General features: G+C 35.7%; 1 protein-coding gene across 1 annotated transcript; it reads left to right on the top strand.

The window, feature by feature from the left end:
- Positions 1–12,584: 12,584 nt before the first annotated feature.
- On the top strand, positions 12,585–20,291 carry LOC110288782 (vomeronasal type-2 receptor 116-like; the record flags this gene model as incomplete). The annotated part of the gene is made up of 4 exons (XM_021155035.1): positions 12,585–12,811; positions 17,959–18,253; positions 18,580–19,371; positions 20,076–20,291. Coding segments are annotated over exons 1-4 (1,530 nt in total), but the record flags the coding sequence as incomplete, so codon positions are not given.
- Positions 20,292–20,894: the final 603 nt, after the last annotated feature.

The following is a 20,894-nucleotide window of genomic DNA, read 5'->3' as shown; positions in this document are numbered from 1 at the left end:
GTTCCCAGGGACTAATCGATCAACCAAGGAGTACACATGGCTCCAGCTGAATACATCCTCACAGAAGCAGGTGGAAGGACGATGGAATAGGTGGTTTCCAGGAGGGAGGGAAACCAGGAATGGGGATAGAATGGAATAACACTTGAAATGTAAATAAATAAAATATCCAATAAAAATTAAAGCCCAAAACTTCAGTGACACACCTAGTCTAACAAATCCACACCTCCTAATAATGCCAGTCTCTGGGACAAGGATATTCAAAGCATCCCATTCCACTCACTGATCCCAATGGGCTTGTTCAAATATGAGTGTATGAGGGCCATACCTAAGCATAGCTGAATGCATTATTCATTTAGTCTATCTTAAAAGTCACCAGAGTCTATAGCAGTCTCAACAATGTAAAAAGTCCAAAGTTCAAAGTCGTTTCTGAGACGTATCCAGTCACTGTAATACCCAAATAAAGACAACAAACTGGCTGGACAAACTCCAAACTCTGCATCTCTATGTCTGGTGTTAAAGTAGTCTTTAGGTCTCCAACTCCTTTTTCATCTTTAATGAGTGCAACAAACTTCATTCTTCTAGGGTAGTTCCACACCCTGTTAGCAGCTTTCTTTTGCAGATAGTCCATTTCTCTGGGATTTCTAACATCTTGGGGTCTCCAATGCAACTACAAAGTTCCAGATTCTTGTTTCAAGGTCAGGGATCCACATATGAACTTCTGAGCTCCACTAAACGGCTAGCATCTTTACTCCAACTCTGTCTTCTGTAGTGCTCTAAGCTTATGTTGATCCACTTATCATTTCCTGCTTTCTTGGTGATCATCATATAGTACTGTCATCTAAAATACACTGAAGCCTTCTCCTATAACTATGCTTAACCATTAACCTCTCATAAGCTCCCTTCATAGTAACAAACTTCAAGTTCTTTGCATTATCCCTTCATTCCTGGAACATCAACTCTAACAGAGGCTGCACCTTCAAAAATGGTCTTCCATGGTCTCTCAAAGTGCAGATCCTCAGCTCCTCTTCATGGCTCCTTCATGCCTTCAAAGCATGTACCACTGGGACGAAACTTACACAGTACCATGTATAGCTGCAACATAAGGTACAACTTTGGCTTTTTCTGGGACACAGCTTTATGCAATCAGAAAATTCCTCCCAGAAGACTTCACCACATGAATGCTGGTCTCTTCTAAAATCATGACTAATTTCTTTTTTTTTTAATTAGATATTTCCTTTATGTACATTTCAAATGTTATCCCGAAAGTTCACTATACCCTCCCCCCTGCCCTGCTCCCCGATCCAACCACTCCAGCTTCTTGGCACTGGCATTCCCCTGTAGGGGGCATATAAAGTTTGCAATACCAAGGGACCTCTCTTTCCCATGATGGCCAACTGGGCCATGTTCTGCTACATATGCAGGTAGAGACATGAGCTCTGGAGGTACTGGTTACTTCATATTGTTGTTCTACCTGTTGTGTTGCAGACTACTTCAGCTCCTGGGTGCTTTCTCTAGATTCTCCATTGGGGGCCCCGTGTTCCATTTTACAGATGACAGTGACCATCCACTTCTGTATTTGCTAGGCACTGGCATTGCCTCATACGAGACAGCTATAACAGGCTGCTAAAATCATGACTAATATCTTCAGCAAAATCTTTCTGGCATATGCAATAGTGTCTGGGTTTGGTGGCTGATTATGTGATGGATTCCCGGGTGGGGTACTTTCTGGATAGTCCATCCTTTCATCTTAGCTCCAAACTTTGTCTCTGTAACTCCTTTCATGGGTATTTTTTCCCTATTCTAAGGAGGAATGAAGTATCCACCCATTGGTCTTCCTCTTCTTAAATTTCTAGTGTTTTGGAAATTGTATCTTGGGTGTTCTATGTTTCTGGGCTAATATCCACTTATAAGTGAGTGCATATCTAATGACTTCTTTTGTGCATTATTTTGTGCAAAGAAAATCTTGGACAAATACATCCATTTGTCCAAGATTTTCATAAATCCATTGTTTTAAATAACTGAGTAGTACTCCATTGTGTAAATGTACCATATTTTCTGTATCCATTCTGTTGATGGACATCTGGGTCCTTTCCAGCTTCTGCCTATTATAAATAATGCTGCAATGAAAATAGTGGAGCATGTGTTCTTATTACCAGTTGGAACATCTTCTGGGTATATGCCCAGGAGAGGGATTGCTGGATCTTCCAGGAGTATTATGGCCAATTTTCTGAGGAACATGCAGACTGACTTCCAGAGTGGTTGTACAAGCTTGCAATCCCAACAGCAGTGGAGGAGTGTTTCTCTTTCCCATATCCTCTTCAGCATCTGCTGACACATGAATTTTTGATCTTAGCCATACTGACTGGTGTGAGGTGGAATCTCAGGGTTGTTTTGATTTGCATTTCGTTGATGATTAAGGATGCTGAACATTTTTTCAGGTGCTTCTCAGCCATTCGGTATTCCTCAGTTGAGAATCCTTTGTTTAGATCTGAACCCATTTTTAATGGGGTTATTTGAATTTCTGGAGTCCAGCTTCTTGAGCTCTTTGTATATATTGGATATCAGTCCCCTATCAGACTTAGGAGTGGTAAAAATCCTTTCCCAATCTGTTGGTGGAGTTTTTGTTTCATTGACAGTTTCTTTTGCCTTACAGAAGCTTAACAATTTTATGAGGTCCCATTTGTCAATTCTTGATCTTGCAGTGCAAGCCATTGCTGTTCTGTTTAGGAATTTCCCTCCTGTACCAATATGTTCAAAGCTTTTCCCTACTCCATCCTCTATTAATTTCAGTGTCTCTGGTCTTATGTAGAGGTCTTTGAACCACTTAGACTTGAGCTTTGTACAATGAGGTAAGAATGGATCAATTCTCATTCTTTTACATGATTACCGCCACTTGTGCCAGCACCATTTCTTGAAAATGCTCTGTTTTTCCACTGGATAGTTTTAGTTCCCTTGTGAAAGATCAAGTGACCATAGCTGTGTGGATTCATTTCTGGGTCTTCAGTTCTATTCCATTGATCTCCTTGTCTGTCACTGTACCAGTTCCATGAAGTTTTAATCACAATTGTTTTGTAGTACAGCTTAATATCAGGCATGGTGATTCACCAGAGGTTCTTTTATTGTTGAGAAGAGTTTTTGCTATCCTAGGTTTTTTATTTTTCCAGATGAATTTGCAAATTGCCCTTTCTATCTCAGTGAAGGATTAGGTAGGAATTTTGATGGGGATTGCATTGAATCTGTAGATTGCTTTTGGCAGAATAGCCATTTTTATTATATTAATNCTGCCAATCCATGAGCATGGGAAATATTTCTTCAAAGACTTGAAGTTCTTATCATACAGATCTTTCACTTCCTTAGTTAGAATCGCACCAAGGTATTTTATATTATTTGTGACTATTGTGAAAGGTGTTGTTTCCATAATTTATTTCTCAGTCCGTTTAGAGAAAGGCCATTGATTTATTTGAGTTAATTTTATATCCAGCTACTGCACTGAAGCTGTTTATCAGGTTTAGGAGTTCTGTGGTGGAATTTTTGAGGTCCCTTATATGTACTATCATATCATCTGCAAATGGTGATATTTTGACTTTTTCCTTTCCAATTTGTATCTCCTTGATGTCTTTTTGTTGTGGAATTGCTCTGTCTAGGTCTTCAAGTACTATATTGAACAGGTAGGGAGAAAGTGGACATCCTTGTCTACTCCCTGATTTTTGTGGGCTTGCTTTGAGTTTCTCTTCATTTAGTTACATGTTGGCTACTGGTTTGCTGTAGATTGCTTTTATTATGTTTAGGTATGGGCCTTGAATTCCTGATCTTTCCAAAACTTTTATCATGAAGGGGTGTTAGATTTTGTCAAATGCTTTCTCAGCATCTAACGAATGATCATATACTTTTTTGACTTAGAGTTTGATTATATAGTGGATTATGTTGCTGGATTTCCATATATAAAACCATCTCTGCATCCCTGGGATGAAGCCTACTTGGTCATGATGGATGATCATTTTGATGTGTTCTTGGATTCGGTTTGCAAGGATTTTATTGAGTATTTTTGCATTGATATTTATAAGGGAAATTGGTCTGAAATTCTCTTTCTTTATTGGATCTTTGTGTAATTTAGGTATCAGAGTAATTTTGGCTTAATAGAATGAATTGTGTAAAGTATCTTCTGTTTCTATTCTGTGGAATAGTTTGAGAAGAGTTGGACTTAAGTCTTCTTTGAAGGTCTGATAGAACTCTGCACTAAACACATCTGTTCTGGCCTATTTTTTTTTGTTTGGGAGACTATTGATGACTGCTTCTATTTCTTTAGGGGAAATCTGATTTAATCTGATCCTGATTTGACTTTAGTACCTGGAATCTGTCTAGGAAGTTGTCCATTTCATCCAGGTCTTCCTGTTTTGTTGAGTAGCCTTTTGTAGTAGGATCTGATGATGTTTTGGATTTCTTCAGGTTCTGCTGTTATGCCGACTTTTTCATTTTTGATTTTGTTAATTAGGATACTGTCCTTGTACCCTCTAGTGAGTCTTCTTAAGGGTTTATCTATCTTGTTGATTTTCTCAAAGAACCAGCTCCTTGATTGGTTGATTCTTTGAATAGTTCTTTTTGTTTTCACTTGCTTGATTTCAGTCCTGAGTTTGATTATTTCCTGCCGTCTACTCCTCTTGGGTGAATTTGCTTCCTTTAGTTCTAGAGCTTCTAGGTGTGCTGTCACTCTCCTAGTGAATTCTCTCTCTAATTTCTTTTTGGAGGCGCTCAGAGCTATAAGTTTTTCTTTTAGGACTGCTTTCATTGTGTCCCATAAGTTTGGGTATGTTGTGGCTTTATTTTCATTAAACTCTAAAAAGTCTTTAATTTCTTTCTTTATTTCATCCTTGACCAAGGTATCATTGTGGAGAGTGTTGTTCAGTTTCCACATTAATGTTGCCTTTCTATTATTTCTGTTGTTATTGAAGATCAGCCTTACTCCGTGGTGATCCGATAGAATGCATGGGATAATTTCAATATTTTTGTATCTGTTGAGGCCTGTTTTTTGACCAATTATATGATCAGTTTTTGAGGAGGTACCATGTGGTGATGAGAGGAAGGAATATCCTTTTGTTTTAGGATAAAACGTTCTGTAGATATCAATTAAATCCATTTGTTTCATAACCTCTGTTAGTGTCCATGTGTCTGTTTAGTTTAGTTTCTGAGGATCTGTCCATTGGTGAGAGTGGGGTGTTGAAGTCTTCCACTATTTTTGTTTGAGGTGCATTGTGTGCTTTGGTCTTTACTAAAGTTTCTTTAATGAACGTGGCTGCCCATTTATTTGGAGCATAGATATTCAGAATTGAGTGTTCATCTTGGTAGATTTTACCTTGATGAGCATGAAGTGCCCCTCCTTGTCTTTTTTGATAACTTTGGTTTGGAAATCAATTTTATTCGAAATAAGAATGGCTACTCCAGCTTGTTCCTTCAGACCATTTTCTTTGAAAATTGTTTTCCTGCCTTTCACTCTGAAGTGGTTCTGTCCTTTTCCCTGAGTTGGGTTTCCTGTACGCAATAAAGTCTTGGGTCCTGTTTGTGTAGCCAGTCTATTAGTCTATGTCATTTTATTGGGGAATTGAGTCCATTGATGTTAAGAAAAGTAATTGTTGCTTCCTGTTATTTTTGTTGTTAAAGTTGGGATTCTGTTCTTGAGGCTGTCTTCTTTTAGGTTTGTTGAAGGATTACTTTCTTGCTTTTTCTAGGGTGTAGTTTCCATCCTTGTGTTTGTGTTTTCACTTTATTATCTTTTGAAGAGCTGGATTCATGGAAAGAGATTGTATGAATTTGTTTTTATCATGGAATTTTTTTTTCTCCATCTATGGCAATTGAGAGTTTTGTTGGGTATAGCAGACTGGGCTGGTATTTGTGCTCTCTTTGGGTCTGCATAACATCTGTCCAGGATCTCCTGGCTTTCATAGTCTCTGGTGAGAAGTCTGGTATAATTCTAATAGGTATGCCTTTATATGTTACTTGACCTTTTTCCCTTACTGCTTTTAATATTCTATCTTTAATTAGTTCGTTTGTTGTTCTGATTATTATTTTTTGGGAGGAATTTCTTTTCTGGTCCAGGCTATTTGGAGTTCTGTAGGCTTGTTGTATGTTCATGGGCATCTCTTTCTTTAGGTTTGGAAAGTTTTGGTGTGTAATTTTATTGAAGATATTTGCTGGCTCTTTAAGTTGAAAATCTTCATTCTCATCTACTATTAACTGTAGGTTTGGTCTTCTCATTGTGTCCTGGAATTCCTGCATATTTTGAGTTAGGATCTTTTTACATTTTGCATTTTCTTTGATTGTTGTGCTCATGTTCTCTATGAAATCTTCTGTACCTGAGATTCTCTCTTCCATCTCTTGTATTCTGTTGCTGATGCTCGCATCTATGTTTCCAGATTTCTTTCCTAGGGTTTCTATCTCCAGTGTTGTCTCACTTTGGGTTTTCTTATTGTGTCTACTTCCCTTTTTAGGTCTTGTATGGTTTTGTTCAATTCCATCACCTGTTTGGTTGTGCTTTCCTGTATTTCTTTAAGACTTCCACCTCTTTATCAGTGTTCTCCTGTATTTCTTTAAGTAAGTTATTAAAGTCCTTCTTGATGTCCTTTACCAGCATCAAGAGATATGATTTTAAATCTGAGTCTTGCATTTCAGGTGTGTTGGGATATCCAGGACAGTTGAGGTGGGAGTACTGGGTTCTGATGAAGGTGAGTGGTCTTGATTTCTGTTAGTAAGATTCTTACATTTGTCTTTTGCTATCTGGTAATCTCTAGTGTTTGTTGTTATAATTGTTTCTGTTTGGAGCTTGTTCCTCCTGTGATTCTGGTAGCCTCTGTTAGCAGACCTTGGAGTATAGCTCTCTCCTAAGTTTCAGTGATCAGAGTACTCTCTGTAGGCAAGATCTCCTCTTGCAGGGAAGGCTCACAGATATCTAATGCTTTGACCTACCTTATGGTTGAAGATGAAGGCCCGAAACAGGGCCTGTCCCAGAAGCTGTGTAGCTTCTATAGTCTGCACTCTCACCTGCACAGACTAGTCTCTGAGGGATCTGGGACACAAGATTGTTCCTCAGGTGCTTAGTAACAGAGACCTCCCAGGTGGTGTAGACACCTCTTCTTGGGGGGGGGAGGTGTCCATATGTCTGGATTCCAAAATGGGGTCTGTTCCAGAAGCTGTGTCGCTCTGTAGTCTACACTCTCAACTGTGCAGACTAGTCACTGAGGGATTCGGGACCCAAGATGGCTCCCCAAGGTACTCAGAGGCAGAGCCCTCCTGGGTAAAGCAGACAACTCTCTTCTGGCAGGGAAGTTGCACAAAAAGGGGTCTGTCCCAGAAGCTGTGTAGCTTCTGTAGTCTGCACACTCATCTGTGCAGACTAGTCACTGAGGGATCCAGGACCCAAGATCCTAATTTCTTAGCTCCAGCTAACCAGCAGTGACTGTCCCATTGGTCTCTTTCTTCTCTTGATGATGAAGTCAGAGGCAATTGACCAAAACTGCTGAGTTCTTCTGCTTCCTGGGGCTGGAACATGTTATATTACATTATCATTAGCTTTATGTTTTCCAACTCCTTCTCTGTGTAAGCTTTGCTATCCTGCAACTTGCTCTGTAGACTGAATCTGAACTCATGCCTGTAATATAAGTGCTTTGATTAAAGGTGTATAACACGACCTATGAATCTAAAACTTGCTTTGTCCCAGGGTGACATTGAACTCAGATATGCTTTTCTCAGCCTCCTAGAATTAAGGGCATGTACTACCACCCCTTCTCTTGAACTTACCTGGGTGAGATCTTGTCCCATGGTTACCACTCCCTTACTTCAGTTCACTATGCTTGAACACAGGATTCAGGTCCATTTTATTTCCTGGGGTCTTTTTAATACTTGAACCATATATTTTGTATTTTTCTTTCTCAGCTTGCTATGCTTATCCAAAATGCTCTTCATTAGGCTTAAGGAGAAAACAATCTTTCTGCTGGGCTTTTTTGAGATTTCCTTTGTCAATGAAATTAATATAAATCTCTTCACCTTAGTCTCAGCAGACTCCTCAGACAAGGGCAGAAAGTAGCCAAATTCTTCAACACAATACCACAAAAACAGTCACTGGGTCACATATGAAATTCTTTTTTCCTTTTTTTTTTTTTTTTTTTTTTTGTTACTCGAGACAGGGTTTCTCTGTGTAGCCCTGGCTGTCCTGGCACTCACTTTGTAGACCAGGCTGGCCTCGAACTCAGAAATCCAGTTGCCTCTGCCTCCCGAGTGCTGGGATTAAAGGCATGCGCCACCACGCCCGGCACATATGAAATTCTTATCCACTATACCCTCTTGTGTGAGATCTGAATCATTGAAATCAAACTCTACAAGAAAATCTTTCATAGTCTTACTTGGATAGCCCGTCAATCCCCACTTAAGTACTCCACAGCTTTGAAATACAAAGTTCCCAAATTCACATTTCCAGACAAAAGCATAGTCTTGCCTATGTCAGCAGTACCCTAGTGGATGTGGCGAAGGAGGAACACTCCTCCATTGTTGGTGGGATTGCAAACTTGTACAACTACTCTGGAAGTCAGTCTCGGGGTTCCTTAGAAAATTAGACACAATACTACTGGAAGATCCAGTAATACCTCTCCTGGTAAGAACGACACATGCTCCACTACGTTCATAATTACACATGGTCCACTATGTTCATAGCAGCCTTATTTATTATAGCCAGAAGCTGGAACGAACCCAGATGTCCCTCAACAGAGGAATGGATACAGAAAATGTGGTACATTTATATAATGGAGTACTACTCAGCTATTAAAAACAATGAATTTATGAAATTCTTGGACAAATGGATGTATCTGGAAGATATTATCCTTAGTGAGGTAACCCAATCACAAAAGAAGTCATTAGGTATGCACTCACTGATTAGTGGATATTAGCCCAGAAAATTAAAATACCCAAGATACTATTTGCAAAACACAAGAAAATCAAGAAGAGGCAAGACCAATGGGTGGATACTTCATTCCTCCTTAGAATAGGGAACAAAATAGGTAAAAATAGAGAAAGGAGTTACAGAGACAAGTTTGGAGCTAAGACAAAAGGATGGAATATCCTGAGACTACCCCACCCAGTGATCCATCCCATAATCAGTCACCAAACCCAGACACTATTGTGTATGCCAGCAAGATTTTGCTGAAGGGACCCTGGTATAGCTGTTTTTTATGAGGCTATGCCAGTGCCTGGCAAATACAGAAGTGGATGCTCACAGTCATCTATTGGATGAAACACAGGGAACCCAATGGAGAATCTAGAGAAAGCACCCAAGGAGCTGAAGGGGTCTGCAAACCTATAGGTGGAAAATCAATATGAACTAACCAGTACCCCCAGAGCTCGTGTCTCTAGACGCATATGTAGCAGAAGATGGTCTAGTTGGCCATCACTCGCAAGAGAGGTCCCTTGGTATTTTGAACTTTATATGCCCCAGTACAGGGGAATGCCAGGGCCCAGAAGTAAGAGTGTGTGGGTTGGGGAGCAGGGCAGGAGGAGGGTATAGGGAACTTTCAGATAGCATTTGAAATGTAAATAAGAAAATATTTAAGAAAAACAATAAAATAAAAAGGAATACTTAGCTTGGACATTTCATTATATGTTGTATATGTGAAACACTCTATGATATAGATGTTGAAACTGTTTTCTCTCATTCCATAGGCTGCTTAGTCTTTATGGAACAGTTTCATTTGCTGTTGATAACTAATTTCATGTAGTTTTATTTGTTTATACTTTGAAGTTCATTCACTATTTGCTAAAATCTTTTTCAGAGAGTTTGTATCTAAAACTTCATTCATTGTTATTTCTCATAGATATTTCAGTGTTTCATATATTATGTGAACACCTCTACTCTGATTTGAATTAATCTATGTACTGGTTGAAAGAAAGATTCATTCATCAGGCAGAGGAATAGTTTTGTCAGTGATTCTTGAACAAAGAGTGCTGTCGCCAAGGTATGTTTTATATTTCTTCCAAATAATGGAAACTGTAAATGTTCATGTGAATTTTGGGAAAGGGTCTCTCATTATAGCTTGGACTAATGAGATCTTCCCTGTTGTCTACAAGGCACAACTTTGAGAAGTGTGAAACTTTGACTTTGGAGAGGAGAAACAGATTCCTAGAAGTCTAGAAATCTGTATCTCATAACAATACATCATGGTGGGTTCTAAACAGTATGAAATATTTTTCCTCTTTCATAGCAAGTGGAAGGAAGCATTCAAGGAAGAGGCTTAAATCTCTATTTGGGACTCTGAGCCACATGAACACTTAAAAAGCTGTATTCGAGGAAACAGTTATAGCATTGCAGACATATTTAGGAGAAGAGGGATAACATCATTCAGAAGGACGATTATTTTTAGAATCCATATTATTCTTAAAATAAACAAAGGTTGAGAAGACAGCTTCAAAGATGCTAGCCATAGGTATTCCAGCCTCAATGACAGAACCAGGTAGGCCTGTAGCTTTCTGGTCACAGATGGTCCCAAAAGGCTTATACACTGAATGAAAGAACCAACTCTCCCAAGACTTGGACTATGTTCCTCTTTATTTTGTATTTCCAAACATGTTGTTGCCTCCACCCAAAAGGAAGCTTTCTGTAGAAAATAAATCTCTCATTCCTGTGAGATGTGTGGTGGGTGGTTGCTGTTGCCACTTTTTGGTCATATAGGAAGATTGATTGAAGTTTGTTGATGGTCAAGGATGAAAACAAATGTATTCAGAGATCTCTTTTTCTCTCTACACTCTCCTTTATCTTCTGTGTAGTATTAGGGAATGAAACTATGAGTAATTATTTGGTGAAAAGGAAAAGAAGGGTAGAATATTGTATCTCCTTTTAGAATACAAAAGTGACAAAAGTTTGGAATATCTTATTGTGATGAGGATTTTTGGAAAATTATTGAAAAAATTCTTATTTTAAATTTCTACACTTATGAAGCTACTCTTATAAAATATTTGTAATGACTAAGAAATTCACATTGGAAGTCAGTCACCTTAAAGATGATCAAATCCTTTAGTGCATTCAGAAATTCCACTGTAGCCATGCTCAGAATTGATACTCTTAATAATGAGAATAAGCCCATCATTGTCTGTTGTATACGTTTTGCAACTTAAGCTTAGGATGACTAACAAGAAACAAGCAATTTTTTTTAGATAGACTTTAGACATATAGGTTGTTCTTACACACTTCAGAGACCTTGAGAATGTGATATTTAAGATATTTTAATTTTAAAAAGTTTTTTTGTGAGTAAGGTAACACTCTGAATCTCCTCAAAAGAAGATGATGGGCAAAAAATAAATCTTCATCTAGAGTATGTTACAATGTGTGAAAACTGGTTACTAGGCTATAAAGTGCCCTTTACCCTGACTGATGACAGAACAGAGTACATACTCTTGACAAGCAGGATTCTGGATAGGCAATGACACCACATTTCCTAGACAAGGTGGAAGATTCCCCGAAATTTCTCTTTCACAGTCAGGTCTCTCACAACTTCTGGGCATGGCTGCCAAAATCAATGTATCCACTGATGCAGATACATTTTTGGATAACTGTCACAGGATTCAGTATAATTTTATTTAAAACAGAGGCTACTTGGTCGGCACATCAGGTAAAAATATTCCATTTCAGGTATTTTATGGGTTTCAAAAGTTGATTAATGGTGGGCATTCCTAAGTCCAATGCTGAACATTAATCAGCAAAGTTCTGATAATATTACCTTAGTCACAAACCGAAAAACTAACATTTCCTTAGGTTGCCTTCTAAGTATAAACTTTAAATGCACTTTTCATTGTAGTAATTTNAAAAAAAAAAACCCTTACAAAACTTTGGAATAAATAAGATACAAGGAATTTGTTGAAAATTGTTAAATACAAATGAACTGAACATTGTAATAGTAATTCTTACTGTGATATTTCTCATAAGCTTTCATATTGTATAAAGTTTACAGATATTAAAAATAAAATCCATTATTGGACTAAAAATAGAAGATGTTGAGATCACTTACATCAATGCATATTGTAAAAACTGACTTGTAAGATTTTTTTCCATAACTCACACTTGTCAGCTTCCACTAAAAGCTCTAAAATACATGAATTTTGAGTGGTTATTCCTGAAATGCTTTCTTTTTAGCCTTTTTCTTTTCACTTAGTTGATCAGCTCTAATGTAAACAGTGGGGATCTGTCTAAATCATTTTTCATATTGAAAGTTTCTTGCATCATATGCTCAGCCAATTCATCCCAAGAGAAGATAAATCCAGAGTTCTTGCTGTTTGTAGACTTTGATGAAGTCATAGTGCCTTTGGCAAGTGAAGAATATGAACAATCATAATTCTCAACATGTTTTTCACATGAATAGAGGGCCTCAGCATCAGAGTCTGAAGGAAAGAATAGTTTTAAAATTCCCAATAACATTTTTAATCCCTTAGAGTGATTTGTGTGACAGACTGAGTCATGAACAAGTTCAAAACATACATGGTCACAAAACATGAACCGAGCATATATGTACTGGACAGTGTGTGATTTGCATCAAGCTGACCCATGTATTAATAGGATGTTCTCCTGGATTTTTTTCGCATGGCTCTTGCAGAATCACAAAGTTTGCTCTGATACAATTCATGTCACTAAAAATTTTAGTGCATGTTACTACTTAATTAGTGAAGAGTTTCACCATGAAGGAGATGTGATGATTGGTGCATTTTTCCCTCTTCATACTTTGTACACTGAAAAGAAAAAGCCACATTCAACTAAGCCATATGTATACTTGGACTATTATATACAGTAAGTACAATTATTTCCTTTTGAGTTCAGAATTCGTATGATTTATAGGGTGTTGTCATTAAAATGTTTTATGTGTTTGTTTTTTTTACTTTGACAAATTCACTCTTAGAGTTTCTAAAATCTTTTCATCATTTTATTTCCTTTTAGATTATTTTCCTCACTTGGGGGGAAAGAAAGTGAAAACATTGACTATTTTCACTTTAATTGCCTGGTTGGATTGTTAACAGTAATCTTTTATTTGACATTCTTGTTATGCCACAATGTCTGAATAGATTTTACTCTTATGATTTCAAAGAGGAATGATTTATTCTAAGCCTGACCTTGTTTACTTAGCATTTTGGAACTCCTGTTTGTGCCTGTGATATTAGATGATGTCACTCTTTTGTGCTCCTTAAATATTTCTTCTACCTCATGTTTTATTATAAATGTTTCTTTGATAATTTAATTTTTATTCTCAGACAGCTTTCCTGTGTTTATCTGTTTACTCTATTGGTTTGCAGTATTTATTATTATTTTAGTATATGTGTCTACCAAAACATAGTGACTATGATAGTTTCACCTTGGTGCTGTTTATTACATTGAGTTAAATAATCCAAGTTAATGGATAGTATCAGACAGTTATTGCTGATTTGGACAGAAATATTCATGTATGTTTCTTAATAAAGTAAATAATATGATTGTATCCAAACCAGACCTTCCTTTCACAAGAATACCTTCAAATATCTGTATGGATATAGACAGTAGTTCATGGAAATAGAAGAATAACACTTATAATTCCCTGTGAATACATGAAGAAATGTGTTAGATATCAACAAGCAGAAAATGATCAAAAGATATAGATGAAAGATTTTGGAATCCCTACAAATAATTTTGTCAAAATAATAATTTAAAAAAAACAAAGAAGGTGTTAAGGTGAATTTTGCTCAATGAGACAATATTCTGTGCTTGGGTAAATCTTAGGAGGTAGTAGAGCAATAAATCAAAGAGAGGTGAAAAAGTTTTAGATATAAATTAAAAGTTAATGGATTATTTTTTCACAAATTTATATTGAATTTTTAAACCATATCAAACATGATCAAATAAAATTTGTTATTTGGATAAAATATTCCATGTTTTCTTTTCTACATTTTTTTTAAAGGGAATCATGTGTTGACTCAAAGGGAATCATAATATTTTCTCATAGGCATAGTAGATGGGGCAACTTTGGTTGTTGGGTGGAACCTCTTCTATTTCATTATTTCCTCTCAGCTGTTCAGGTACTAATGTTTATGGGTGTGTGTTTCGCTTTATTTTGTGTAGCAGCAAACCATTCACCGCAAAGACTCTACTTCCAGAGATATGTGAGCAAATAATGTCTGGTTTAATCATTATAAATAAGAGGATTGATTCCTATGAAAAACATTGAATTTGTATAACATCATGAAAACATAAGCTAAATTAATGGCAAAATTCAGTGTCTTTTATTATAATGTATTAAAAGCATTTGTTGTATAGAGTTTTACTTATGAGTATGGAAAAATGTTAACAGAAAAGTGACTTGCTTTATAGTCACATTCATGGAACAGTCGTTATAAAGTTATTATCACATTCATTATTTGCAAGTGTGGACATACTTTTGATGTAGAATACATTTGCAGGTGAAGGTAAAACTGTTTGAAAAAATTTTCTCATCCTACATTGTGTGTATTAAGATCAAGATCAGGGATCCAGGTCCAGCAATAGGATCCTGCAATGCACAAGTTATATTATCAGCCAATATGTTCAATCCTTTAGTTGGCATATCTTGAATCTTTCCAAGTCTAACTGAGACTTTTCTCTATGGGTTTATGATAGTGAAATACTTTCCTTCACATCAAGTAAAATTTGTGTTTGAACATGTGTATCAAAATTAATTTGATCAAATATATATTCCTTTTGACTATTCATTGCTTGATAAAATTGATGTATCACAAAAATTTAATTCTAGACAATTTTGTTTTTAATAAACTCAATTTTACTGGAGTTATGCACCATTCTGCAAAATTCTATATATTAAAAGATAAGCCAATTTTCTAGAACATTTCTCATGTGGATAATGTCATTCTGGATTCTTTCTACCATGTTTTCCTTCATATATATTAGTAGTGAATATGGCTCCATTCCTAACTATATTGTGATTCTGAGATGGTGTTATAATTGATCTCACTCTTTCTTTGAATTTCAGCAATGCAGTTTTTCAGTACAAAACATTAACTGGATTTTGAATGCAAACACTGTTCCTTCGCCCCCCCCCCCTTTGATTCCTTTTTTTTTTTTTTATTGTCATATACTTTCTTTATTCACTTTTCAAATGTTATCCCCTTTCCTGGTTTCCCCTCTGAAACCTTCCAGTCCAGTCCACCCTCCCCATGTTCAACAACCCCCACACTCCTGTTTCCTGGCCCTGGCATTCCCCTACACTGGGGATTACAGCCTTCAGAGGACCAACAGTCTCTCCTTCCATTGATGACCACTTAAGACATCCTCTGCTTTATATGCAGCTGGAGCCATGAGTTCCACCATGTCTATTCTTTGTTGGTGCTTTAGTTCCTAAGAGCTCTGGGGGTACTGGATGGTTCATATTGTTGTTACCCTATGGGGTTGCAAACCCTTTTACTTTTTTGGGTACTTTGTCTAGGTCCTTCATTGGGGATACTGTGCTCTGTGCAATGGTTGGCTGTGAGCATCCACTTCTCATTTGAATTAACTACAAAAGTCCTTCATTGGTGCCTACCCTGTTGTAACTATTGACCTTCATTCATCCCATTTGCACTTTTCATTGACAGTAATGTCTTTTCAATGAGCTCTCTTTTTCTGTGTTTATTCTAAGGTATACATAATCTGCTGAGTTATATTTGATCAAATTTAAAAATACAAATAATATCAACCCATAGCATATACTGTAGGCTATGTGGCAGAAGTTTCTTTGACAAGTTCACACTGTAGTATCAACTGATGGACCTTTGTGCCAGCAACTTAAGGACTATCTTACCATTCATCTTCTAGAGGTGGATGTGTTTGTCCAAATAAAACATACTCATTCTGCTACTAATGAGACAAGTATCAACTGTTTTTTTTTTTTTTTTTTTTTTTTTTGTAATTTTTTCCTGAGGAATATTATAACCTTTCCTAAGGAAGAATATTATACCTGGGTAAACTATTTAATAGCATTCCTTAGTTACCTGCAATTTTGTGTGTTTGTGTGTGTGTTGTATAAGTTTAAGCCCTTCTGGGCAATTAATCAAAGTTGAGTTCATGAAATTAAAATGAGACGGGAAATTCATAAGAATTTGTTTAGAGAGGATGTAAGAGGGAAATGATACAATCATTGCATAGTCTCAAGAAAAAATCAAAGGAAATAATTTTCATTTTCAAAATATACCTATAATAAATCATGTACTTTAAAATTAGATGTACAAAAGAGAGTGTTCAAATCTGTTTTATTGAAGTTGCCCATGATCAATGTTGTGTGACTATAGACTTTGTGTTCTTTTGCTTTAATAGTAGTGATTATTACCTAATTTCTCACAGGTATGGTACCCTTAAAAATAATATGTATCTTTTAATTGTATATGTATTTGCATGAATATATAATATTTATTCATGGGAAAATGTCATTGATCTCATTCCTCAAATTAAAAATAGTACTTATCAATATTTTCCTTTGGATTATATTACTTCATTTATACTACTGCCTGCCTGTTTTTCTTTAAAATTAATATTTGATGTGAGATCATATATATAACTTCTCTATTGTCTTGAGAATTCATTGTTTCCCTGAGATTATTATTAACATCTAGTTGTTAGTTTCTTTCCCACTGCTTTTGACCTAAATAGTTGAGCAATGGTGGAGAAGAAAAATATATACAGTGAAATCTTAATGAAGTCTTTTTTTTTCTGTGTTCAACTCACTTTGACTGAGAAATTCAGTGCAAGTCTTTTGTCAGTGTGGATTTGGTGCCTTTCAAAGTTATATATATATATATGTGTGTGTGTGTGTGTGTGTGTGTGTGTATTATTCTACAAAAGTTTTTATTAAACTTATGAAGAGATATTTCATAGAGTAAAACACAACAAGTGTGAGAAACTGAGTTCATACCTCCCAAAAGAATGTGAGTACATGCCTGTAATCCATATAGAGGCTAGGAGAGAGAAAGAAGAGAATTTCTACAAGTTTGGTGTGTAGAGATCCAGGCATATGTGATAAGAAAATAAAGAATTTCAGCAGACAGATATATTGGTGCAAGACTTTATTCCCAGCAGTCTAGAAAAGAGACAGATGGGTAATTCTGAGTTCAAGATCTCCCCGATATGCAGAACAACTCACAGTCAAGTCATAGACACTGTTATTGAGTAAAGCAAGGAAGCAACTGAGCACTAAATGAATGAAAAACATAAATGCATAAATACATAAAATGTAAATAAGATGAATATTTAAGAATCAACTTTGGGTTTTCTTGACTTGAATTTGTTCTTTCTGAACTCCATATAACTACACATACTAAGAGTCATGCATGCATACAGACATAACATAAAATCAACATAAATAGACATAATGATAAACATTCAAAGGGCATGGAGCTGCCTTAATTTAATCTCACCTATTAGATACAGAATCATGATTTTCTATGATTGTTCTATGACATGAGGAATTCCATGCTGCCGTATTCCAAAAATTATATCAGAGAAATAGCTACAATGGCTGCATGCAAGGAAATGAACTTCAGAATGTCATTTAATTAAGATACTGTATTTAAAATGTCATTGGTTTGACAGTAAAATAGTGGGTTTTCATATGTGGAGACCCCAGAAGGCCAAATATATACATTCCAACAGATATGCTCTGTGTGGTAAAATGATTCCTGACTTGTAAACAGAATGTGTAAAGAATCAACCTATGAAATATAAATAATATATGCTTGAAGTTCCATAAATAATGGGCAGTAATACCAAACGATCTTGCCTAAACCTAACATTTATCTAATTGAGTTCATCTGTTCATGGTGAAGAAATTAAATTACATGTTTTATATAATCAATGTTGAAGTATAAAATTTATTGTACTAAATATGTAGATGGTTTTTGCTGTATATGATCATCTGCTTACATGTTTCTATGCGATTTACATAGGTATAACTTTAAGAACTACCAGTATATTCTGGCTCTGCTATTTGCCATTGAGGAGATCAACAGGAACCCCAATATATTACCCAACATATCTCTTGGATTTGATTTCTACAATAATGAATACACTGAAAGGAACATTCTTAGGTTTACTTGTCGTTGGCTTACAGCCCATGTAAAGAGAGCAATGATACCTAATTACACTTGTAAAAAGAAAAATCTCATTGCTGCACTTACAGGATCATCATGGATAACATCTGCCCAAATTGGGACATTGCTTCAACTCTTTAAATTTCCACAGGTGAGAAAATTTTGATTGTGGGAACTGACAGTCAGTTCTCTTAGTTCATATTATAGGTGAATTTAAACTGAAAGTTTGATTTGTCAATTATCCAAACATTAAAATAATACACGGAGATCAATTCAGAAATCTCTTGCTTGTAAGAGAAAGGATGATGTAGTAAATAAAACAAAGTAAGTCCTTGAAACTTATAGGAATAACAGAAATTTCTGTAAAAGGTTATAAAGAGAATGTTCCTTTAAAATTTTCTCCTGTTATCATCTATTGCTTCAGAAATGAAATTTTGTTTGATGTTAATTCTTCCTCTTCTTTCCAATTTGCTTCAGATTACTTTTGGACCTTATGAGCCAACCTTGACTGACAATGGTCAGTATTCTTCTCTCTACCAGATGGCCCCCAAGGACACTTCTCTTTCCCTTGCCATTGTTTCTTTCATGGTTCATTTTAGTTGGTCTTGGATTGGCCTCATCCTCCCTGATAACCACAAAGGAAATAAAATTCTATCAGAATTTAGGGAGGAGATGGAGAGAAACAAAATCTGCATAGCCTTTTTAAAAATGATCCCAGCCACATGGACTTCATATTTTACTAGATTCTGGGAAAATATGGATGAGACAAATGTAATAATTATTTATGGTGACATTGATTCTCTAGAAATTCTTATGCAAATTATTGGGCAAAGGTTATTGACATGGAACATCTGGATCATGAACAATGAACCCCATATTATTGAACTTAGTGATTATTTCATGTTAGACTCATTCCATGGAAGTTTCATTTTTAGACACAATTACATAGACAATATTGAGTTTACCAAATTTATTCAAAGAGTTAATCCATATAAATACCCTGAAGACATTTATCTTCCTAAGTTGTGGAATTTTTTCTTCAAGTGCTCATTTTCTGACATTAATTGTCATGTTTTAGACAACTGTAAATCCAATGCTTCTTTGGATCTATTACCTAGTTTCATATTCGATGTTGTCATGAGTGAAGAGAGCACAAACATTTACAATGGTGTATATGCTCTGGCTCACAGCCTCCATCAGATGAGACTTCAGCTACTTCAAATGCAACCATTTGAAAATGGAGAAGGGATGGTGTTCTTTCCATGGCAGGTAATAATCTTTCTACTGTATTTTATTGTCAGCACTCTTATATATGGACTTTGCAACAACATCAATTAAGAACTGTAAGATTCAGTTTATCTTGTCCACAATCAAAGAATTGTTTGTGTTTCTAAGCTTACGTAGAAGACAAGATAGTTTCAAGTGTATGATGTTGTGAGCTGTAAGATACCATCAGTAAATATGCTTAGTCAAAATAAAGTTCATGTCTTCAATATTTAGCTGTACGATCTTTTTATGGTAATAGTTGCAGTTAAAAATCATTGATTAATATATTTGTTATAAGAGATATTAAAAAAGGAACACTTAAGAGAATCAATGATGGTTAGTATGGAGAATTGAATACTTTTAATTAATTTCTAGACATCAGGACACTCATTTTATACCCTGGAGTTCTGAATAGATTCTAAAATCCACTGGGTCTTGTTAGTTTTAAAAATGTTGAACTTTTCATAGAACAGTAGTGATTGATTGCTTACTTGAGCTTCTTTCAAAGATTTCACCTGAAGATCAATAATAATTCAGAAGTAGAATGGTATTCTGAATACTCAGGTTTTCACTTAGTCATCAGTAATGGAATCTTCATTATGTTGATGTTCACATAAAAAATTAAGAACAGTAAGACACATTCCAAAACCTCCATTTTGTTCTGCACGTTGGGCACAAGGTAATATAGAAGTATGTTTCTTTTTCAGCTTAACACATTCCTAAAGGACACTGAAGTGAAAGGCAAAAGGAATTTAGATTGGAAACAGACAATAGATACAGAATATGACATTCTTAACCTGTGGAATTTACCAAAGGGTCTTGGATTAAAAGTGAAAATAGGATCCTTTTCTGCAAGTGCTCCTCAGGGTCAACAGTTGTCATTATCTGAACAAATGATACAATGGCCAGAAATATTTTCGGAGGTCAGTTATTTGTTATCTATATGTTTTGTACTTATATTACTAACATAATTATGTTTTCTGATATAATGAAGCTTGACTCAAGTTACATTACAATTAAAGTATCAGTATAAAATACCATAAGGCAACATTAGTATACTGGCTTTTGATATTCCTTGATTCAAGTCAATAGAATTATACAGTGTTGAATAAGTCTCCCATTGTTAACTTCTATGAGAACTCGGTTTCCTCCATTTGTCACAAATTATGAATTGGGCATGTTGTAAGAGGAAATTTTCTCTCCAAATTACCCATGTTAATGCACTGAAGAAAAAAATCTCTCATTTGTATTTATATCATAAATATCAAATTTAATTTTTATTGTATGTTCAAAAACCATGACCAAGAAATGACTTTTTTAAGAAAGACTATATTTTATTCTATGGTTCTAGATGTATCATAGTCTCCCAATGATAAAATCATGACAGTATATATATATATATATATATATATATATATATATATATACTGTTATACTGTCGACAGGCAAAGGTAGCAGAAAGAAAATGTCCACACGTATTAACAGTAAATACAATTAGAAACCTGGAATTGAGTTAGAATTTTAAT

This window comes from Mus caroli, unplaced genomic scaffold (genome assembly GCF_900094665.2).
Source record: "Mus caroli unplaced genomic scaffold, CAROLI_EIJ_v1.1 scaffold_17118_1, whole genome shotgun sequence".
NCBI classification, from domain to species: Eukaryota; Metazoa; Chordata; class Mammalia; order Rodentia; family Muridae; genus Mus; species Mus caroli.
This window is presented reverse-complemented; position numbering and strand designations above follow the sequence as displayed.